Source organism: Fusarium graminearum, chromosome 2 (assembly GCF_000240135.3).
Source record: "Fusarium graminearum PH-1 chromosome 2, whole genome shotgun sequence".
Classification (NCBI taxonomy): Eukaryota; Fungi; Ascomycota; class Sordariomycetes; order Hypocreales; family Nectriaceae; genus Fusarium; species Fusarium graminearum.
The window spans coordinates 6,668,928-6,690,950 of record NC_026475.1 but is presented as its reverse complement, the minus strand read 5'-3'; the positions used below and the strand labels follow the sequence as shown (position 1 = coordinate 6,690,950).

The window sequence follows — 22,023 nt, the reverse complement described above, 5'->3', positions numbered from 1 at the left end:
ACTGCAGTCATCATTTAAGCTTATTTAAATGGTCATCTCGCCTGACGTCTTTTTGTTCATCGATAGTTGCTTGATCCATTTCTTCAAACTGACAATATGCCAACTTCTACAGAATTCTTCGGCTACCACTTCACCAATCTGGGCCCTCTAACAACAACCTACGAGCCCCCTGCATCATGCACAACCGCAACGACGGACCATCTTTACTATGCCAACGCAAGTGAACTCTCTGATCTATACGGGGCAGTTTCATGTGGTGACAAGATGGGTGACTGCTACCCATCTGGCTCAGCCCACGACGAGATAACCAGCCGAAACCTCAAGATCGGGGGGCACCCTACAGTAGGCTTCTTTTCCCCCGGTGTGATTTGTCCCAAAGGCTGGACAACTGCTGGGGTCTTTGCACAAGGTGACGAGGCGACAAAAGATGGTGTCTTCACAAAGGATCTTACCGCAGATAGGCAGCTTGGCGCTGAAGATATATGGGGTGGCGTCTTGGAACCTGGAGAGACTCTTGCACTCTGCTGCCCAAGGTATGTTGGCATCGCCGGCCTCTCCAAATTAGACCATAATTCTCACGTCGCTTTAGTGGCTGGACGGGGGGTGCCTTAGGATGGAATTGTATTTCATCCGTCAAGCCCTTTGAGTCAGGCACATATTCGAGTTATTGTCAACGGACCGCGCCGCTATCCGCACTTGCAACAGCTAAAACCGTCGGAACAAGCGTGCTGTCAGATGCCATCTTCTCGCTTGGTACATTTGATGGCAATGAAATGACCGTGCCATTCAGGACTGGAGCTGGTGGTGCCTGGCCTACAGATCTTAGTGAGGTCGCAGTCATCAAGAGTTTTCCCGCTGTTGGGATGGTCTATAAAGAAGAGGATATGAAAGATGCTAATGAAAATGAGAGTGATGGTAAAGATGACGACAATGCAGCTTCGACGATGAATGGCGCGGGGTTTGCGCCTATCGTTGCGGTTATTGTTAGTATGTTTGTTGGTGTAGGAATGTTTTTCAATTGATACCGAGAAGGAACAAGGCGTAAAGCTCTTGGAACCAGATAGGCGCAATGTTTAAATTGGTGGATGAATTGATACGACGACACGAATATTCTTGCTCTATTTCCATGTGCTTGAAGTCTCTATCTTATTGTTCTTATTCCTCTGATACTCCTCACCCAGTGAATTGTAGAGAGCCTTGACTCTGTTGACTTCAGCCTCGAGACGCTGTTTCTCGTCCCCATCCTGAATCTCATTGACGAGATCTTGAACGCTCTTGGCCGTAAAGAACTTATTCGTCTTGTTATAAAGAGCTCTGTCCTTCAACGCCGTGTCACTCTCTCCTTCCGTTCTCACGCGGAAAACCTCTTCCAGGATATCAATATCATACGGGATAAAGAACTGGTCGCGGCTGTCTTCGTAGGTGAACAAATAGTACAGTTCTTTAAAGCCAGACCATGTGATACCGCTTAGACATAGACTGCACGGCTCATGGGTTGCGAAAAAGATGCATTCCTCACGAGGATTTGGTCGAGTTTTTGGATCAGGGAAGGTTTTCATGTAGAAGGTTTGAATGCAATTTATCTCGCCATGAAGAAGAGGAGATACTCGTTCATCGTTGGTTGAAACTGTGAGCGGTTTGAGGGTTTGTGACGAAAGGATGGCAGCGCCGAAGACTTTGCTTCCTGAGGCGACGCCTTGTTCTGTCAATGGGACAATGTCATGCTCCAGGGTTTGAAAGAGAGCGGAAAGAAGTTCTTGGGGTGTTTTGGAGGTCATTTTGAGGTCGAGTGGCTTGTGACGAGCATCTAATGATGCTTCATAGACAGTTTATGTAGGCATTCTTATCTGAGGGCAATCTCGTATCGGGCCACCCCGCAAGTGATATTTTATAGCGGCGTGCGGCGTTTACCGAGGGCTTGACAAGAATGCCGTCCATATAAGTAACCCTAGTTGTATCTAATGATCAATTAGTGTGATAGTTGTTAAACTCTGAAGAGAAATGACCGATCGAGGATTTTACGGTGGGAAGTCGCCAACAAGTAACAGAAACAAAGCTGGGGTTTCTCGTGGAGATAAACACAACAGCCAGTAACAGTCAACATCAATTGTGATTCAAATCCGAATCAATGAGATGTCCTGAATCAAAGCCTACACGTCAGAGTGGAGCAGATTGTCAGCGCTTAACTCTTTGCAAGTGCTGAATCTGACAGCAGCCTCATTCACAGCGTCATCCCGACGATGCCGACTACAATAGGGATAAATACCATAGAAGCCTTGAAGACAGGACTCAGAAATCACATCTACACTTGGTCAAAATAGAAATTCACAAAACAAGAAACCATTTATCTAACCATGCAGTACTCTATAGCTCTATTCTGGCTACCCTTTAGCCGTGCCTTTCATCTCCCCAATGCCTTCAACAAGCAAGTACAAAGAAGCGAAACACCAATTAACGAATGTTCCGCAGCACAAATCGTTGATCTTCTAGACATGGAGCCGTCTGACGAAGGGGGTTATTTCTACCAGACCTTCAAAGACCCCGACGTCAAACCCGGCACGAATCGATCTATAAGCACGGCCATCTATTACCTTCTTCAAGGCTCTACAGGTCAATCGCTCTGGCATACACTAGATGCCGCTGAGGTCTGGCACTATTACGCTGGTTCACCTCTAGTTCTGTCCGTCTCTTTCAACAACGGATCTTGTGGCAAAGACTACGTTATGGGACCAGATCTTTTTGGAGGCCAGAGACCCCAGGCGGTTGTCGAGAAAAGTCAATGGCAGAGTGCAAAAAGCTTGGGAGAATGGACGCTCGTTGGTACCACAGGTAAGTCTTAGCCATACAAGAATGAATAAGAGGATCAAACGAGCTGAAATATTACAGTCGCACCAGGATTTGATCCAAACGGACAAGTTCTCAAACCAAAAGGCTGGGAGCCAAAGTCATGCAAGCCGACCCAGTGAAAGGTCATCAGGTATGAGACATTGATAATAGGTCCAAGGGTCCGGATATTGTGAGAGAGACTAATGTGGAACAGGACGTGGTAGGTAGTGGATAACGAGAGTCTATTCTTTACAATAGGTAGTTACAAGATTATTAAGATACCGAGGGTATAATGCTATCTAAAGATCCCACCAAACAAATGAAAAAAAACAAAAAAATGATGAATCAACTATCCTTTAGAGCCTCAATCAACCGCCATTCCCATGTCGTCTGCAACTGTGAGCACTCGTGAAGAATATTCGGGTCATCCCACCACCAGCTATCAGCGATGATGTATTCTCTCCAAATCTCCATCCAGAGCATCCGTCCCACAATGTTGCGAAGCTCCTGTCTTAGTCCCTCTTCAGACTCGTGCCCATCTCGTACATACTGTAACTGGCTGTCGTCGAGCGGAATAGCGTAGAATTGACTTGTCTCAACCAAATTGGGATCAACGAGTAGCGATGCACTCTTCAGCCACACAGGCAACAATTTGCTGGGGTTGGTGCATCGGAAACTCGCCTCGAGGTTGAAGAGTAAATGGTCTTCGATCCACGACCGGAGTAATGGACCGAGAGTGCTCGTCAGAGGGAGTGGATCGATGATGGTGAGATACAGTGAGCCTCCTGGCTCCAGGCACCTGTGAATGTTTCGCAATAGAGCAGGAATATCCTGTGAAGGCATAACCAAAGGAAGCCGTAATGAGTGGACAGCCTCAATGGTGGATGGCGCGACAGGGAAGGCTGATGGTGATCGTACTGGTGAAAGGACTGGATGAATATTCGGATATGTTATCGGAGATAGAGGTGCCGCTGAAAGATGATACACCTGTTTACTGTGGTTGACGGCGGCTAGATACGAGGTAACCGCTGAATCATGTCAGTGAAATTGTCAGCACAGAGATTTGAGATATTCTTACCTGGCGTTTCATATAAGGCAAGAACCTTTTTCGGTGGATCAGAAGGTTCACACTCTGTGTTCTCGTTGCTGATCTCGGGGTAATTGGGGCCGTCCATATTGTATAGTGCGGACAGCATCCACTGCATCTTCTCAATTTCCATGTCTTGACTGGAGCTCGGAGATCCTTTCATGTCATGCGATTCGGTCAATCGCAACAACCTGGCCATGTTGTCCTCTCTCGCCAAACGCTTAACATCGAGTTGCATCGCGTTTAGTTCCTTTGGTATGTCGGGCTCCGGCAAGTCTACATTGTCTGGAAATTGAAATGACGGTTCTGTAGGCGTGCAGCCCCATTCATTTGGAGGTTTCCAGCTGTCTAGGGCTTCGGCTCTTAGTGAGTTGTTATAGGAAGCCATGCGCCGTGGTGTTCTGGGCATGGGGGTGTACGAGCGACTGCTATGTGGACGGGGAGGTAGAGGTGGTGGATTTGATCTGTCTCGTGTTAACATGGAGTTGTAATAGATAACCGATCATGGGCACTGACTTGTTGCTCGATGAGCGGCCGCGTGACTTGGACTTGACGCTCGAAGTCGCCATGATAGTCACGCCACAGTTGATGAGAAACGGAATGTCACACGATGTACGTGGTATTGAACACGCTTCTGTGCTTCGGGCGACGAAAGAGTCTTCGCTGAGAGTTTGGATAAGAGGCCACGGACGTAACAAAACGTTCTCTAGTGTATCTGTATCCCATGGCGCAGACGACGTTGTCAGTGTCGGCGAAGGGGGGTCGTTGTGTGAACTATTGCGGTCATAAGACTCTGCTGATATGTGTTAGTATATACATGACCTATTGCGGTGTAAATGTACCTGGAGAAGGTCGACTGGTGTCTATCAATTGACCATGTTTTCTATCCTTGAGATCGACGAAATGTGAAACATGCACCGTCGTTTGCTCGCTGCCCGTCGAAAATACAGACAGCCTATCCGAGTCAAGCTCGTAATTGCCCATTGCCGTCGCATAGGTTTTTGTCGACAAAGTGGAAGTTGACGCAGTCGGTGATGTCGTCTCAACATTATTCCTCCTCTTGTAGAGATTACTGAATATCGGTATATCGTTGGACGATGAAGACGATCCCCGACTAAACAAGGATCGTCCTGTCTGCGACGCGCTTTTGGGAGCAGACTCTTTGTTTTCGCGATGTTCCTTCCTCGACTCTTTGGGAGCCGCCCAGCTGACTTCCCACATGTTGAGGCGATATCGATCCAGGTCCGAGATGCGCAGGGCGAGGTTTGATGCTGGTTTCCGTAATATCGAGCGGATTCGTCCTGCTCTGGCAGATGCAGGAGTAGGTTGCTCTGTGTCGGGCTGTGTTAACAATGCCATGGTGAATTATTGTATACCACTCGCGAAACAAATGCAAACGACATGGGATTGTGATGCAGTTGAAGCTAAAGTGGGAAACAGACAGCAAACAAAAGCAGGAAAACGGGGAGGGGTCTTGCTTGCATACATGGTCTTTGGAATTTGGGGTAAGAAAGTGTGAAATTGACCCTTTTCCTGATTGGGAATAAGCTAAATCCCGGACAAGTCGAGTCCGTGATTTGGCGGTAGACTCGGCTTCAGTTGGCGAATGCAGGGCTGAACTTTGTCGTCTTTTTGTGTATTCTGGACCGCACCATTTCTCTCTGTTTTAGGAAGTGACATGAACGGGAAGCTCGTGGCTTAAGAGATGAGCCCCAAGACCCGAGAGTTTGGTTGTGTTGGTAGAGACAGCCATCTCATCTGTTCAGCAGCCAGTCTCACAACCACCTGATTGATCCTGGTCCAATTCCCCTCGTGTTCCTTGCAGCTTGTAAAACCAGAAGGAGTCTGGAGGGGTCGATCATGTACCTGAATTCCAGGTCTCGATGCGGCTGGTTAATGTGGCTTGCGGTTATAGAGCGCCTCATCTGACCGGTCGGCTGCGTCTGTCCTACCACGCAGCTATCGTGTGCACGGTTGTTTTTGTATTTTTTGCTGTGACAATCTGCATGCCTCTGTCTCGAAATGCTTCCAGTGTCTTTGTGATGAAAGCATGTATGTCAATGTTCAATCTCGCAATCTTGGCTGAAATAGGAAGACAATTGTATGATTGCTTCTGCGAAACACGGCTTGGGTCATGTTTCGGTTCGTGCAGCGACAGAATCTCAAGGTTATCCTGTTGACCAGACAGATGACAGGGACAACAACCCAAGAAGCGAATGCCTCCCATTTGCAGTATGCGCGGTATTGTGGCTTCAAAGAAGCACCAACTACTTCCAAGGCAATTGCAGTAAGGTCTTGGCTTATCGTTCTAAGCCATTTGCGGGGTCCCGTGGTGTCTGTTGTCGAGGCTAACAACTCAGCGCCTTACCACGAAAAGCTAGTCAATATCGATAACTTTGCAGCCGTCAGATCCAATTGAACTTTGTCCCGCGTGCTACGGAAAGTTTCCAAGCGAGCATTTACCTTCACAAAATCTAACCGCATTTTTGAGATGGGCGCGACCCCTGATGAGCTGCACACGTAAGCCAGGAGCATCATTCAGGGAAACGTGTTGGTGGTCAAGTGGCTGGCGACTGTGAGACAGACCGGCTGGGGTTCATGTATATGTCAGGTCATTTCAATTACCGACTTACGTCCAACAGTTGCACAACCAGAAAATTGGCCATCGTCTTCCATCTGACCTGGTTTACTGTTCATGAAACGTTGAAGTAAAAGTCTGATTCTGGTTCCACGTGGGATATTGTCGGACAAAAAGAGATGGGCAGGACTAGTTGAAGTTAATAAATAAAACACATGATGCTTACTGTCTGTGCCTGAGCAGGCATTCAGACATGTCCCCGGAGACCATTGATTGGGCACCGTCTGAGGTACATCAGCTCCCCTTGTTCGCAAGCTCACTTCCCATGGTAATATGCAGCACTAAACTAAACTCCCTTGCACCGGGGAACGGGTATTTCACCTCCTTTCCGTCCCAACTCGGGTCTCCCGCTCACGCTTCGGACTTTAGTGTGGCACAATCCTCTATGACCTCTGTGTGATCCTTGCGCAATGATTGTCAATATCGCCGCATTGCATCCGACTTGCAGTATGTGGCTTGCGAGCAAAATATGTACACCAGTTTGCTCGTATTGACGGCTTTCCAATGTTGGGTCTTCCAACAGCCGTAATCTCAGTCCCGGTCCTTCTCATCATGGACCTCTTTAATCTTATGTGTCCCGTTCTTCAAGACTCCGACAAAGGTTCGTGATTTTTAGTCCCTCGACCAAGGCGCCTTCACCTCTCGAACTAGAAGCATCATGGAAATACGCAGGCCACAGTACAGTCCCGTCATAAGGTTTAATCGCCTCGCCGCGTCCTCCTTCATTGGTCGTCTCTTCAGACTAGAAGGCAGTAGTCATGTGAGACATTCCAGTACTCGTTATTAATCTTTCAGCTAATACAATCCACGTGGTCTAGCCCGAAGAGATTGCAGGGACAACGTTTCTGAATGAACTCCGTGCTGGTGCGACGGCCTTCGCAGCCATGACATATATCATTGCTGTCAATGTAGGTTGAAGAAAAAAGTCCATTAATTACTCAAGTTTGCAATTGACACTTTGGTTAGGCTTCTATCCTTTCACAGACTGGTGGGCCTTGCATTTGTGATGAGAAGAATCGAAATGACTGTGATAAAATCCCCAGTTATGCAACATGCAAAGAAGGTACACGGTTCGAATACATATGACCCGAAGATCACGACTGACATGTTAGCAGAGGTCAGGAGGGATCTCGTCATGGCCACATCGGTCATGGCTGCACTCTCCAGCTTCATGTTTGGGCTTGCCACCAATTTACCCATAGCCCTTGCGTAAGAGACAGCCTCACGCCCATAATCTCACATACAGACCACTACTAACCCTCAAAAAGGCCGGGTATGGGCCTCAACGCCTATTTTGCTTTCCACGTGGTCGGATATAACGGCTCCGGTAAAGTCCCATATGGCGTTGCTCTAACAGCAGTCTTTCTTGAGGGGCTCATTTTTATTTTCTTCGCACTTACAGGCCTGAGACAATGGCTCGTCAAACTGATTCCGTCGACTATCAAGATAGCTACAGGAGCTGGCATTGGTCTATTCCTTGCCGAGATTGGTTTGTCATATGGCTCGGGAATTGGGGCCATTACTGGAGGTTGGAATGCGACGCCTTTGACTATTGCCGGGTGTCCTATTGAGATGATTATCCCCCAAACACAGATGTGCGATTCTGGGATCATGACAAGTCCAAAGGTAAGTAAGCTTCGGACTACAGGATGAGAAATGACAGTAACGAAAGGAAACAGATGTGGACAGCTATTTTCGTTGGAGGCATATTTGTTTACCTAATGGCCTTTCGGGTCAAGTTCGCCTTTCTTGTGGGTATTCTCCTGGTATCGGTTGTCTCATGGCCGTAAGTCATCGTCATTTTACCTCTTCAAGGCACTTCAATAACAATAAATAGACGTGGAACTAGCGTAACCTACTTCCCTAATACAACTGAAGGAGATTCCCGTTTCGATTTCTTCCGTCAGGTCACATCTTTTCACCCAATGAAGCACACATTGAACGCCTTGGATTGGGAAATTGCTGAACACGGCACTCAATTCGTCCTTACTCTATTCACTTTCTTGTACATGGACATCATTGACGCCACCGCAACGTTGTACTCTATGGTTCGCTTTTGTGGAGTCGTGGACGATATAGATGGAGACTTTCCTCGCTCGACGCTGACGTATTGCTGCGATGCATTAAGTATCTCCACCAGTGCTCTTTTTAGTTGTTTGCCTATTACAGCCTTCATAGAGAGTGGCGCTGGGATTGCTGCTGGTGGCCGGACGGGAATTACAGCCATGGCAACTGGGGTATTGTTTCTTATTGCTGTCATGTTTGGCCCTATTTTTTCTTCTGTACCGCCTTGGGCGACTGGACCAACACTCATACTTGTAAGTATCCCAGACGCATGTCGTTGATGGATTTATTCTAATATTGCAGGTTGGTTGCTTGATGGCGCGACAAATGACGGAGATCAACTGGCGTTACATCGGCGATACGCTTCCTTCTTTCGTCGTCATTGCTTTTGTTCCTTTTTCATCCAACGTCGCCTACGGAATCATCGCGTAAGTATCACATCTCACTGCCACTGAATTCTCTATGAAATATTCACTGACAGGCTTTCCAGTGGCATGTTTCTCTACGCGACAATCAACATCCTAGTGACCCTCACAGTACGCATGTCGGGTGGGACATTGGAACCCGAGAACTACGACTTCAAGGAATATTGGACGTGGAAAGCTCCCCGAAGTAAGCCATGGTATATCCGGATGTTTCGGAACTCTGGTAAGTCTACGGATGGTTTTCATCCTCAGAAATTCCCAAGTGTGTCAGATTGTGAGATGATGAGAGCCGGATCTTCAGATGAGGGAAAGGAGGAACCGAGGGCCACGGTATCTGTACCCCTGAAGACGTTTTCGAGGGTTACTCGATGATATATAGCATTTTTAAGATTGTAAATAAGAGGACAGTCGTTACTACTATGTCTGAATGGGCTGTCGATGGGTAGATGTAGCAGTTATTCGACGATCACGATTCATTCTAACCTTGCCCAGCACACTAAAAGTCGCAACAAAAGCCAGTGAAGATGATGTGGCGTTCTTGATTGCTACCACGATAGAGAATGAAGATAGATAAAATATCAGTGCTAATCTGATTCTCATTTCTGAAGAATCGCAGACCAGTCATACTTTTCCGCCCACTCCTCCCATGTAGTCATAGGGCAATCAATGCCGGCCTTGTATGAAGTAAGCATTAAGTTTGTTCTTCAATAATAATATCACATACCTTTTCAATATCCTTGGCAGTCAATAACTCCATCCCACCATCATATCCCGGATCGGAAGTATATGAAAACATCAATCCCGTCTCGATACCAGCATCCTTGTCAGGCGTAGCCTCAGTCATTTCATCAGGTGTAATTTGTCGATATTTGACTGGAACATTGTTGATACGGCCCCATGTTCCGATCCATTCGGGCCATGTGCAGAAAGTACCTGCGGCCATATATGCCTTGCCTGGGGGCATTTGATAGACAGCATAGACAAAGTTACCCATATCGCCTACGGGGTCGAAGTGAGGCACTACAGCGGTAGGGGTAGTTGTGAAGGACATTTCAAAAGACCCATCAGACAGCTGTTATCCTGTCAAAAGACGCGAACCTGATAGAACCATTGAGGACATACCTTGTTCATATAAGAGTCAGGAAGAATGTTAAAGCTGGTGAAGAAGAAGCCTGTGTGAATGCATGACATCTTGGCAGCAAGTTCAGGATACTTTTCCTCAACATATGCAGGGAACACATCGGCCTTGGCATCAAAGTGGTACAAATCCTTGAATTTGCCCCCGCTACACTTTTCAGCTTGACTCAGGGTCGAGACCAAGAATCCGTTCTTGTCAAGACCTCCGGCCACAGTTGCAGCGGCATCGACGATGTTCTTTCCTTGCTGCACTTCGACATTGTAGGCAAACTTGCGACATGAGATGTCCTCCTTGGCAGCCTGCAGTCGGCAATCGGGTCTGAAGAAGGGCTCCCAGTAGTTTGTCACACTGAAGATGATGTTGGCGCCTTTGAAGGCTTCCTTGAGTGTCTCTATATCATCCAAATCGACCGAGACGACTTCAGCGCCAGCCGCGCTCAGCTTCTTGGCCGAATCGGAGGACGTATTTCGGGTCAAACCACGGACTTTGAAACCTGCGTCGAGGAATCGACGGGCGACTGAACCACCCTGGTTACCTGTCGCACCGATAACGCAAATAAGCTTTTCATTAACCATGTTGTTTGCCTGTTACAAAACAAATACCTATGTATTTATTCTGACGATGAAAAGAGGGGAAGCCTGAAAACAGGGATAAATTGTCTCGCGTAGATTGATTTTTATTTTAGCCAGGGCCATTTTGAGATAAGACCAGTTCAGTCTAGACCACTACGTAGTTCAGTCTAAAATCTTCAGCCGTCGGAAAGGCTGGAACGAAGTGGCTACCAAGTGGTACGACACTTAGCCTCTTTCAGATATGTCTCGCAACCCATCGAATCATGAATGAGTGTGGCTGTCCATGGCCTCAATGCTTTACTCGTATACCACGTGTTGTGACTTGACTTTTTCTGTCATCTTGTCCCTTTTCCCTTTTTTTCCTGTCCCGCCCTTCCCTCTGACTGACATGACGTTACCACTGCCGGCCGGAACCACCATCTAACGTTGACTCTAACTACGCAATAAATAGAGCAATCTACCGTCCAACTAGCTGAAGGATTCGCGTCTGACTCAGACAATGGCTTCTGAGCAGGAAACTACGTCTGCGACCTCGCCTGTAGCGTCCCAGTCGCAGTCGCCTCCTCCACCCGTTACCAGCCTGCCGGGTCGCGACAATCGAGATCAAGCTGGGGATAGAAACGAAATGAGCCAATCACCAAAGACCCCTGCTGAGAACCAAGATCGGCACGATGAGGAGCACGCGCCTCTGCAAGTCGATGTGAGTATTCACTTCTCTCTTCAAAATGACATGTCGTATTGAGGCCGAGGTATCTAGGAGGAGGAACTGCCAGGCAATGACGCAGACTCCACATATGGCTCAGACAGAGACTCAACCTACACAGGCTCAGTCACTTCATCCATCTACGATTACCAGTACGAAAATGGACGGCGCTACCATGCATACAGGGAGGGACAGTACGTCCTACCCAACGATGACCAGGAGCAGCAGCGTTTAGATCTCCAGCATCACATCTGGCGATTGCTTCTCGGTGGCGCCCTCCATACAGCACCTTTGCCAAAGTCAGATGACCAAAGCGATTATCGCATCTTGGATTTGGGCTGCGGCACTGGAATTTGGGCCATAGAGATGGCCGACGAGTATCCCAACGCCTCAGTGGCCGGTGTCGATCTTTCCCCAATCCAACCCGACTGGGTCCCTGGTAACTGCGTATTTCACGTCGACGACTACGAAGATGAGTGGACGTATCGTGAGAACGAGCGCTTCGACTATATCCATGGTCGTGCGCTCTGCGGCACTTCTGCAGACTGGCCTCTCTTCTACAGCAGAGTTCTGGAGAACCTCAAGCCAGGTGGCTACGTTGAGATGCAAGAGTATGACGCTTGGATATTCAGCGACGACGACAGCTGTGATCGTGCCCCATGGACAATGGAGTGGGTGACCAAGTTAGATGAAGCGAGCAAGATGTTTGGAAAGCAGATCAATGTGGCACGATATCAAAAGCAATGGATGATTGATGCGGGGTTTGAAGACGTTCAAGAGCGAGTCTACCGAGTACGTTTACCCGTTGCCTGCTTCTCTAGAGATTCATTAACAACAAGTACAGATACCCATTGGTCCTTGGGCAAAAGACCCAACGTTGAAAGAATTGGGTAAATTTGAACTCACGCACATGCAGATGTCTGTCGAATCACATACACCTGCACTATTCACGCGAGTATGGAACTACTCCCAGGATCAAGTCATGGTTTTAATGGAAGGCGTGAAGAGAGAATTCCGAAGTCGAGACTTGAGATTGATCACGACTTATCGGTTCCTCACAGGACGAAAGCCACTTCAAGCGTAGTATTTTGTTTTCCTACTCAACACTGCATGTACAAATGTTTCTTGCTTTTGCTCCTCTTTCCTTTTCCCAAGGTAGCCAGTTTTTGTATGTCAATTTCGCAGTTCCAGTTCTTACAGATACATACTTCAGTTCGTGGTCTAGCATGTTCACATCAGCATCTGAGGACAAAGAATGGCACATGATGCCTCCAGTCTGGGGCTGAGGCACACCCTGTAATACCGCGATAAGTAAAGGGAATATTGTAGGGTGGCATTCCAATGAGATGTTGTTTACTATATACAAGAAATCTCCTGCTTTCATGATTCCAAATGAATGTACCCTCCTAGTAGGAATCACTCCGGCATAACGATAAACTCGACGCTCAGCAAACGTTCTTCTTAGCATTGCCGGTAATACCCCAGTAAATGTTCTCAGCACAAGGAGACTCCCGAACACTGTTGTTGTTGACCTGGGCCTTGACATAGATACCGCTGGTGTTGGGAAACTCGCTACGAGCAGAAACACGAACCTCTCCGCCTCCGTTAACGACACCATCTCGGATAGCTAGGTTGTAACAGTTCTCGATGAGAATGGCATTGTTTCCGTTGTTTGCAAGATCGATTGACTTGATCTCGGCGGCGCCTGACTGAGACACGCAGAAGATTCCACGGCCACCACCTCGAGAGTAGACCTTGTCGACGAAGACGTTGGTGGTGGTATAGACATTGTTGAGCTTGCCATTCTCGTTGGCGAAACGAAGAGTTGCATAGCCTGTGCCTGCGCCGACGTTGTTGCCCTCGACGTAGCCAACGCGAACGTTTCGTGATTCTTGGATAAGTAGTCCCGATTCACCAACGTCGCGGGCCTTGACAGAAGCAATGGTAAGACCGTCGATCTTGAACGTCTCAACAGCGTGGCTACCAGCTCCTGTTACAACAATATTACCCATGGTAACTCCATAGTTCCAGTTCGCGTCGCGGTCGAAGCGAATTCCGAGACCACCGCTAAGGTTCATTGTGATGTCACCAAGAGCCAGGTTGCGGGTCCCAGAGAAGCGCATGCCAAAGTAAGGATTGCCCGTCATCTTGAGGTAAGGGATCTTGACATCGTTCTGGTTGATAGCCTCGATGGCTCCTCGACCAGCCTTGTAGACAACGTTCATGGTACCGCAGACCTCAAACGTCTTCCCGCTAGTGACAACGATGGTGCTGGCGCCTATGCTGCCCGAGGCGCGGACCGTGACACGCTGGTTGGTGCCGATACGGTCGAGCGCTGTTTGGATGGCGAGACGGTAGTCGGAGCCAGAGTAGACATTTGCGCCGTTGACAGTGGCGATGAATGAGGATCCGGAGCCCGAGACTACGCCCTGCGGTGTTCCATCGCCACAAGCGGCGTTGACGGAACTAATCAGGGCGAGACCTGCTGTGATGATGGAAGAGAGACGGAACATGGTGGAGGCTCTGTATGGGTTGAGGCTGAAAGGTCTCAAACTGAGAAGCATCCACTGGACTGCATTGTACTCTACTTAAATACTCTGAACGACCCTGTCAAGTCGGTCAGGTTGATTCGATTCGCGCGCTTGATCAAAGGACAATTGTTAAACCGCCAACAGAAATAAGAAGAGATCTACCCTGCAAGTATAGTGTATCTTGGCATCTTGGGGTAATGTGATTGTTTGTAGTTGCATCCTCGATATCGACATGCCTATCCGGGGCGATCGGAAGTCAAACCTCCGGCAAATGCGCAGTACGCATATCCGGGGTAAGACTTGGTATCCCCACCTATCATCTACTGGTGATATGAGTAACGTGGGACCTGTACAAGCTTCGTTTGGGGGTTGGGGTTGTCTTTTGGCAGGGTTAATTTGACGATCCTTCCGGTACGTAGGATTAAGCATAAAATCGGCTCTAGGCTTAGATAGTTGATGTTCCATTCTCGCTATACATTAACCCGAAATAACGAGGGTGGAACTAAAGACGGTGAAAACATGTACCAAACGAAATGGAACGTCAATGGGCTCCTTGGTAATGATGGAACTGTCCGGCTGATAAACCAGACCAAAGGTCATGGTTTCCACTCGACAGGGACACCATGTTCTCGCTTGCTGTCTCTTGTCAGGCCAGTTCATCGCTTGCTCAGGGCGTTATGTGCTGTGAGTTGACACTACCTTGATTACGCTATCGAGGCTACCCATGTACCTTCAGCAGCCGGCGTATTTCACTTTGAACATCGTGGGAAAACATAGTGATCTTACCCGAAAGGCTCAAATTACCTGCATACACCACAAAATCTAGGGTCGCCTTGCCAATCGCACTACTTCCAAGCCTTGAGGTGACTAGTATTGGCAACAATTATTCGTGGCATGTCTTCCAAGACGATGGTATCCCCAACTTTCAACGCTAACAAAGACACCGTCGAGCAAACTACACATTATACTTTCGTGGCGCTATTAGCGATTGGTGATAGTGACAGCAAGCAGTCGGGCCGTAAACGACAATGTGATCTGACTATTCACCGTCAATATCATATAGATTACGGGACTTTTGCTAGTTAGTCATGTTTGTATTGTTTCGGACAGGATATCATGTACAGAGCCACTGCGACGGAACAACGGATGCAATATTGTGGGTGTAGATCAGTGGATGGCAATCACCGTCGACTGTTTGTGGCTGTTTGTACTACCATGCCTAGCTACGGCATCGTCGGATCTACCTTACCTGTATTCACTTTGGCCCTATTCTACCGGACTACTCCAGTCTAGTTCGTAGGTAGTTCAAGAGAATATCAAGCGATGATTGGGTAAACGCGACCATGAACTTGGCACGGCAATGCCGGGCTGCAAACATGAATAGGGATTCGACTTGATGTAAGATTATTGTCCTAGAGCAAACAAACAACCTCTGGACCCTTATGTCGTCCATCGTGGGTAATCAGGCGATCATGTGTGACCTCCAATACAGAGTCGCACCAAACATATATAGAGACCTTGATTCATCTTCATGGAAGGTCATCGTCAGGGCCCAACTCGATGCATGACACCTGCAGCTTTAACGAACTACCTCTCGTTTGCTACTCGCCATTTTATCACATTCAAGCCATCTCATCCAAGATTTGTCCTTGAACACTAGACTAGAAATCACCCATACGATTGGGAGATCAATTTTACTTCACGTTCAGACCGATTGGAGTCCAATCGTCGCTTTTTGCACTTACTGCCATCGGTAAGTTATAACATTCCATTCTCAGACATCTTGAGTATTGTCATTGACATTCTATCCAAGATCAAATCCTGGGACGCATCAGCGATCATGTGCCAGGAATACACGACTCTGATCCTCGACTTAGGTGGCGTTCTTGCCAATTTCACAACAAAGAACAATGTCGGTCTCAGGTCAAGCCTCATCAAGGCTGCCCTCGACTCATCTTACTGGAATGACTACGAATCAGGCCGTGCTACGGAGGCTGAATGCTATGAAAACATATGCCAAGAGTTCAATATTGACATTGAAACTTGGACTAGAGCGTTGGAACAGATGAGGAAGGAGGGCCTGCAGGCAAACACTTCTTTGATCTCTTCTATCAAGGAACTCAGACAGATGTATACCAAGACCAAGGTTTTCTGTTTGTCTAACATCCCTGCATCTGAATCCGACGCACTCAGAGATGAGATCCAGAGCTGGGGCATCATTGACGAATTCATTGCCTCAGGAGTCATTTGCCAGAGGAAGCCAGACACGGCCGCTTACGAAGAATGCTTGAAGATTGTCGACACACCAGTATCTTCCTGCATCTTTGTCGACGACAAGGCAGAAAACGTTGTTGCCGCGCAGACCCTTGGTTTCAAGGGTATCGTCTTCAGTGACACAGATACTCTCGTCAGAGATCTTCACAACCTCCTTGGGGACCCTGTTGCGCGCGCAAAGGCGTTCCTTGAACACAAAGTAAAGACAGCTGGTAACATGCTTCTGGACAACTACTCTCAACCAATCATGCTTCAAAACACGGGAATCCGGTATGTTTGTCAGGCATCTTGCTTATTGGCTTGTTGACTAATGTTTTCAGGGATCTGATCATGCCAGAGAGTGACGGTCGGGACTGTTTCTAGCAGAGATCGCCGATACTGACGACCATAGTCCATCCCGAAGGCTCTGACACCACGTCTCTGGCGATAGCAGTCTTGGACAATGTTCCAATGGACACGAAGCTCAAGGCTAGAGATGAGATACTCTCAAACTTGAACTCGGATCGTCTTCCTCTCGTAAGTCTCTGATGAAGAATCATGCACTGGTTCTAATCATTTGTCAGTGCTGGCTCAGCAACAGCCATCCTCAATTCTGCCACTGCATGTGCGCCAGCATTTTCCGCTTCTTCGTCATCAACGACTGGGGCGAAGACCTCCCCAGAGTCAATGACTTTTTGTGTCGTTTACTCGAAACCCGAGCTTACCCCCATGGTAGCCGCTACTACAAAAACCCAGATTGGCTCCTCTATATACTGTCTGACATCTGTGAAAGTCGTCCTTGGGACTCGCAACTCCAGCGTATGAGAGACTTGCTCGTTGAGTGTGTTCGCGAACGGATGGGATTTGATGATGATATCTTTGGAGCCGTGCTGAGATTGTTGAGTGCACAATCTCTTGGGTTCCAGAGTGAGAGAGATTTGAAGATCGTGCTTGATGGGCAGCAACTTGACGGCGGGTGGGAGTTGGCATGGCCATGGGGACATGGCGTTGAGTCACTTCAGGTTGGAAGTCGGGGCGTTTTGACAGCCATGGCTATGACCGCGATTGAGCGGGCGAACATGTGTTTCTAAAAGACTACTGTCTCAAAGAAGTAGCCAAGTGTTCTATCACAGTGTTAGGTTTTATTGTTCGGCCTTCTCTCCGACGATCATAAATTGAATCAGCTTGGCTCACGAGTGGAACTCTCGGTTGTTTCTGAGCCGAGCTAAATTGAGGGGTGAATGAGTCGTCTCCGAATACAACCTGCGCGATTAATGTTATGAGAAACAAGGACATGTTACACTTCCGTTGTGCATATTCATCATGTTCGAAGAGAAAATCATCGAATTCGGCCCGTCAGCTGGGTCAATCCCCCTCGTTGGTGCAACAATTGTGATTGACGAATCAGATGACCCTGGTATCATCCGCGCCGCAAAAGACCTGGCACAAGACTTTGGCCGTGTAACGAAAGGGGATCCCAGCCCTGTGGTCCTGCTAAGCTCAGAGGAAGACTATGTACAGATCAATACAAAGACGGCTATCTTTGTTGGCAGTATTGGCTCGAGTGCGCTCATCAAGAGGCTAGTAGACAATGGCAAGTTGGATATAGAGGCGATCGATGGCAAATGGGAATCCTTCACTACGAGTATCCTCAATGAACAGCTTGGAGCATGCGAGCAGGCTTTGATCATCACTGGAAGCGATAAGCGAGGTGCTATTTTTGGTATATACACTCTCTCGGAGCAAATTGGTGTCTCTCCGTAAGTACCTCTGTGGATGATCGAGGTAGATGGTTGAACTGATTCGGGACAGATGGTATTGGTGGGCTGACGTGCCACCGAAACATCATACTGAAATCTATGCTATCGGAAAGCAAACTGTTCATGGCGAGCCATCTGTGCGCCACCGAGGTATCTTCCTCAATGACGAAGCCCCAGCTTTGACTGGCTGGGTGAGGGAAACGTTCGGAGGATACAACTCCAAGTTCTACTCAACTGTATTTGAACTCCTTCTTAGACTCAAGGTCTGTTCTTATCTCTCTTCTCTACTCCATGACAGGATGCTGACAGTGTAGGCCAACTTCTTATGGCCAGCGATGTGGCCCGGCTATCCCAACCCAGGAGCTTCTTTCTTCACTGATGACCCTCTGAACCAAAAGCTTGCAGACGAATACGGGATCGTCATTTCGACTTCACATCACGAGCCTATGCAACGCTTATCAAACGAATGGTTTGCAGATAATCCAGATGGAAGTTGGAATTGGTTGACCAACAAGCAGAAAATCACCGAGTTCTTCGAGCATGGCGCGAGCAGGGCCAAAAACTGCGATTCATACTTTACTCTGGGGATCAGAGGAGAATATGATAAAAAGATGCTGGCAGAAGATCCTGCTTCTGTAGTGCAGGATGCTATTGAGACCCAGAGAAAAGTTATTGAGAAGGTCTATGGAAGTGAAGACGCTGTTCCTCGTTCGTATTGTCACCCAAAGGCTCCCTCCACGCTGTTACTGACTCTCAGCAGAACTGTTTGCTATATACAAGGAAGTTCAGTCCATGTTTGAAACGGGGCGTCTGACTGTTCCAGAAGATGTCACACTGCTTTTTCAAGATGACAATTTTGGCACAATCCGTCGACTTCCGACAACTGAGGAATCCAAGAGGAAAGGTGGAGCAGGGGTAAGTTCACAATCGAGTACAAAGTGGTCTTAGCTGACGTAGGCCAGGTTTACTACCATCTGCAATACGTTGGTGATCCTCGGAGTTACAAGTGGATCAACACAAACTCTCTCGTGAGTCTATGTCTCTTCGTGGCAAGATTGTTACTTACAAGGCACAAAGGGCAAAGTGTGGCATCAGCTCCAGCAAGCCTATCACCACAACGCCAGACAGATCTGGGTGTTCAATGTAGGCGACCTCAAACCTCAGGAACTCCCTATTTCTTTCGCTCTGGCCTTGGCATGGGACGTCAACAGCATCAAGCACAATACTCTTCCCGAATTCTTCCATCGTGCAGCTGAGCGTGAGTTCGGGGCTGACCTCGCAGGTGAGATCGGTTCGCTTTGGCATCAACACGACAGGCTATTATCGTTGAGAAAACACGAGCATATCGAGCCAGAGACGTTCTCAATCCTGCACTACAGTGAAGCTGATTCCATCCTCAACCGCTGGAAGGTTCTTCTTGAACATGCGGAGACGTTACATAAACAGGTCTCTGAAGACCAAAAGGCTGCATCCTTCCAGCTCATTCTTCATCCGACCAAGGCTTCGTATATCTATACTGCTTTGCGTATCAACCAAGCGCGTAACAAACTCTTCGCTCGCCAGAGACGTAACTCCGCCAACAAGATTGCGCAAGAGGTCTTGGATCTTTTCGACGCCGATTTTGATCTGTCAGAGGAATTCCACAGTCTACTCAATGGGAAATGGAATCATATCCTGATGCAACCACATTACGGATATGAAGACACTTGGCATGCACCATCGCGAGACATGATCAGTGGTCTATCGTTCGTCCAGCGGCGCCAAAACTCGAACCCCATTGTGGGACAGATGGGAGTTGCGGTTGAAGGTCACGAAGGCGTGCGAGTAGGGCGCATCAATGAGGAGTCAGAACGAACGCATCCAAGCAGGCGAGATCTTGTTCCTGGCCTGACCTTGGGTCCAATGAGTCGGTATGGACCCGATTCCAGGTGGTTTGATGTCTTTACTCGTGGAGTTCCGACTATCAACTGGTCAACTTCTGCACCTTATCCCTGGATCATCTTATCACAAACCGAGGGAGTGTTGGTTTCTGGCCAAGATGATGTGCGAGTTCAAGTTTCCATCGATTGGTCACAAGTGCCTCAAGACTTCCAAGAGGAGGTTCTTATTGATGTGCGATCACGTGAAGGAGACTTTGAACAAGTTCACCTACCCATCGATGGTCGACAAGTCCAAAATTCATTCCATGGGTTTGTGGAACAGGGCTGCTTCATCTCAATACCAGCGACTGATTGCCACATTGAGAAGCCGTATCTAATCCTTCCTGACACAGGCAGACTCAAGACTGGAAGTGTGGCTCTCGCTCCCGGAACAAGGACCAGTAGCGCGATTCCTTACATAAAATACCCGTTCTTCACACTCAGCGAAACTGACAAAACGGAATTGGTGCTTTACTTTGGCACAACTCTTGACTTATCATCTGAGGACATCCTGACCTACGATGTACAGCTTGATGAAAGCCAAATTCAGACATACAATCTGCAAAGGAGGACTCCGCAAAGTGAGAAGAAGGCTGCAGATAAGGGATGGGCATCGGCTGATGGGTGGTTCTATGCTGCGTCGGACAATGTGTGGATGCGGAAGCATAAGCTAGGAGCATTGAAGACTGGTGTGCATGGCCTTAAGCTCCGACTCAATCATGCAAACATGTTGTTGGAAAAGATTGTTGTTAACTTGTGTGGGACGCAAGAGAGTTACTTGGGCCCCCCGGGAAGCACGAAGGCTTAAGGAAATGAATGACCGCACAGGCAAACGGGAGAACTATTTGATGTACCTAGTCGGTCCGTGATATTATGTATTGGATCTAAGTACTTTTTTATACAAGTGAATGAAAATACATTTGAGTTGACAAGCGACAACAGTATATGGTCAATTACATTTTATACATGGAAAACCCGCAATAACGCTTAGCAAGTAAGGCTGAACTTAAGTTTGCGGTCCTGGTTAGCAACACCGAAGTACTTCTCGACCTCGGTGGTTTGGGCAGGTGTGTCAAAAGCAGTGAACCAGAAACCACTGGCATCCTTCTGCTGCCAGAGCCAGCAACCGACATTGTTGTAGTACTGCTGCAGACTGGCGGTCGTGGCAGCAGCCTTCTGGTAGTTGGGTCCCTTGGTAGGCCAGCCGGTCTCACCAACCCAGACAGTAGCCTTGGAGTTGACAGCCTGGACGTGCTTCTTGACGTTCCAGTAAGAGTTCTGGAAAGTCTTGAGGCGGAGAGCATCCTTGATGGGAACACCCTGCCAGTAGGGGAAACCGTTTGTGATGGCAATGTCGCAGGCCTTGGTGACGACGTCGTTGGTGCCGTCGACCCAAGCGGTCCAGGTGTCGGTGTGTCCGACCTTGAGGGCCTTGTTGTATTGGTGGACCATGCCTCGGACGTCGTAGATTTGCTGTGCGAGCTTCTGGGGGGAAATATCCTTGCGGTAGAGATCCTCGGATCCGACACTGATGGCGGCGATCCAGCCAGTGCCGTGCTGCTTGATGGCCTTGAGGAGGGCGGCCTTATCACGGCCAAAGTGAGCATCGTCGGTGGACCAGATACCGACAAGGATCTTCATGCCGGTGGCCTTGGCAGCGGGGACGGCCTTGACGAGTGCTAAACAAGAGTGTAAGTAAAAAGAGTTTATTGTTGAGAATGCGAAACACTTACTGTTGCAGTCAGAGGCAGAGTACAGACGAACAGCGTTGAAACCCTTGTTCCAGCTCTTGATGGCCTGGAAATCCTTCTTCCAGTCGGCCTCCCACTTGCAGACACCATCAGCCCTGTTGGCGCCCATGCTGAAACCCTTGTAGGTGCCGGCCACGGCCTCACCAGTCATCATGAGAGCCACCGCGAGGGTGCTGAGAGTACTGAAAAACTTCATAGTGAATTAAAGATAGTAAAAAGGAAAATAACTGATTAATAAGCGAGTGACAGTTAAAGAGCCAAGAGGACAAAAAGGCAAAAAAGTTGGGACGGAAAGTTGGTTTTATTATGGGATGATGGAAATTATGCCCCTTTTTACTTGTTGCTTTTTGCCCCTT

The 22,023-nt window shown here is 48.2% G+C and overlaps 11 protein-coding genes across 11 annotated transcripts; 6 read left to right on the top strand and 5 right to left on the bottom strand.

Annotated features, from left to right (window-relative positions):
* Positions 1–96: 96 nt before the first annotated feature.
* Positions 97–1,022, top strand: FGSG_03519 (uncharacterized protein; the record flags this gene model as incomplete). The annotated part of the gene is made up of 3 exons (XM_011323888.1): positions 97–533; positions 590–915; positions 1,006–1,022. 3 exons carry the CDS (start codon positions 97–99, stop codon positions 1,020–1,022), a joined length of 780 nt encoding a protein of 259 aa, XP_011322190.1.
* Positions 1,023–1,118: 96 nt separating this feature from the next.
* Positions 1,119–1,778, bottom strand: FGSG_03520 (uncharacterized protein; the record flags this gene model as incomplete). Its single annotated transcript, XM_011323887.1, has 1 exon — positions 1,119–1,778. The coding sequence occupies one exon, from the start codon at positions 1,776–1,778 to the stop codon at positions 1,119–1,121; it is 660 nt and encodes a 219-aa protein (XP_011322189.1).
* Positions 1,779–2,354: 576 nt separating this feature from the next.
* FGSG_03521 (uncharacterized protein) lies at positions 2,355–2,966 on the top strand (the record flags this gene model as incomplete). The annotated part of the gene is made up of 2 exons (XM_011323886.1): positions 2,355–2,829; positions 2,887–2,966. The coding sequence occupies 2 exons, from the start codon at positions 2,355–2,357 to the stop codon at positions 2,964–2,966; spliced, it is 555 nt and encodes a 184-aa protein (XP_011322188.1).
* Positions 2,967–3,171: 205 nt separating this feature from the next.
* On the bottom strand, positions 3,172–5,272 carry FGSG_03522 (uncharacterized protein; the record flags this gene model as incomplete). Its single annotated transcript, XM_011323885.1, has 4 exons — positions 3,172–3,854; positions 3,905–4,314; positions 4,430–4,709; positions 4,756–5,272. 4 exons carry the CDS (start codon positions 5,270–5,272, stop codon positions 3,172–3,174), a joined length of 1,890 nt encoding a protein of 629 aa, XP_011322187.1.
* Positions 5,273–7,572: 2,300 nt separating this feature from the next.
* On the top strand, positions 7,573–9,412 carry FGSG_03523 (uncharacterized protein; the record flags this gene model as incomplete). Its single annotated transcript, XM_011323884.1, has 6 exons — positions 7,573–7,760; positions 7,820–8,177; positions 8,231–8,337; positions 8,389–8,869; positions 8,919–9,043; positions 9,097–9,412. 6 exons carry the CDS (start codon positions 7,573–7,575, stop codon positions 9,410–9,412), a joined length of 1,575 nt encoding a protein of 524 aa, XP_011322186.1.
* A 224-nt stretch (positions 9,413–9,636) lies between these two features.
* On the bottom strand, positions 9,637–10,753 carry FGSG_03524 (uncharacterized protein; the record flags this gene model as incomplete). Its single annotated transcript, XM_011323883.1, has 3 exons — positions 9,637–9,714; positions 9,765–10,112; positions 10,163–10,753. 3 exons carry the CDS (start codon positions 10,751–10,753, stop codon positions 9,637–9,639), a joined length of 1,017 nt encoding a protein of 338 aa, XP_011322185.1.
* Positions 10,754–11,131: 378 nt separating this feature from the next.
* Positions 11,132–12,590, top strand: FGSG_03525 (uncharacterized protein). Its single transcript, XM_011323882.1, has 3 exons — positions 11,132–11,450; positions 11,508–12,245; positions 12,298–12,590. Exons 1-3 carry the CDS (start codon positions 11,250–11,252, stop codon positions 12,535–12,537), a joined length of 1,179 nt encoding a protein of 392 aa, XP_011322184.1. The 5' UTR covers positions 11,132–11,249; the 3' UTR covers positions 12,538–12,590.
* A 308-nt stretch (positions 12,591–12,898) lies between these two features.
* FGSG_03526 (uncharacterized protein) lies at positions 12,899–13,966 on the bottom strand (the record flags this gene model as incomplete). Its single annotated transcript, XM_011323881.1, has 1 exon — positions 12,899–13,966. One exon carries the CDS (start codon positions 13,964–13,966, stop codon positions 12,899–12,901), a length of 1,068 nt encoding a protein of 355 aa, XP_011322183.1.
* Positions 13,967–14,503: 537 nt separating this feature from the next.
* On the top strand, positions 14,504–17,328 carry FGSG_03527 (uncharacterized protein; the record flags this gene model as incomplete). Its single annotated transcript, XM_011323880.1, has 8 exons — positions 14,504–14,668; positions 15,095–15,140; positions 15,208–15,280; positions 15,401–15,438; positions 15,763–16,528; positions 16,579–16,604; positions 16,650–16,774; positions 16,822–17,328. The coding sequence occupies 8 exons, from the start codon at positions 14,504–14,506 to the stop codon at positions 17,326–17,328; spliced, it is 1,746 nt and encodes a 581-aa protein (XP_011322182.1).
* A 232-nt stretch (positions 17,329–17,560) lies between these two features.
* On the top strand, positions 17,561–20,724 carry FGSG_03528 (uncharacterized protein; the record flags this gene model as incomplete). Its single annotated transcript, XM_011323879.1, has 6 exons — positions 17,561–17,997; positions 18,050–18,260; positions 18,312–18,705; positions 18,758–18,912; positions 18,960–19,025; positions 19,075–20,724. The coding sequence occupies 6 exons, from the start codon at positions 17,561–17,563 to the stop codon at positions 20,722–20,724; spliced, it is 2,913 nt and encodes a 970-aa protein (XP_011322181.1).
* A 30-nt stretch (positions 20,725–20,754) lies between these two features.
* Positions 20,755–21,924, bottom strand: FGSG_03529 (uncharacterized protein). The gene is made up of 2 exons (XM_011323878.1): positions 21,650–21,924; positions 20,755–21,595 (listed from the first exon to the last, which is right to left on the bottom strand). The coding sequence occupies exons 1-2, from the start codon at positions 21,861–21,863 to the stop codon at positions 20,904–20,906; spliced, it is 906 nt and encodes a 301-aa protein (XP_011322180.1). The 5' UTR covers positions 21,864–21,924; the 3' UTR covers positions 20,755–20,903.
* Positions 21,925–22,023: the final 99 nt, after the last annotated feature.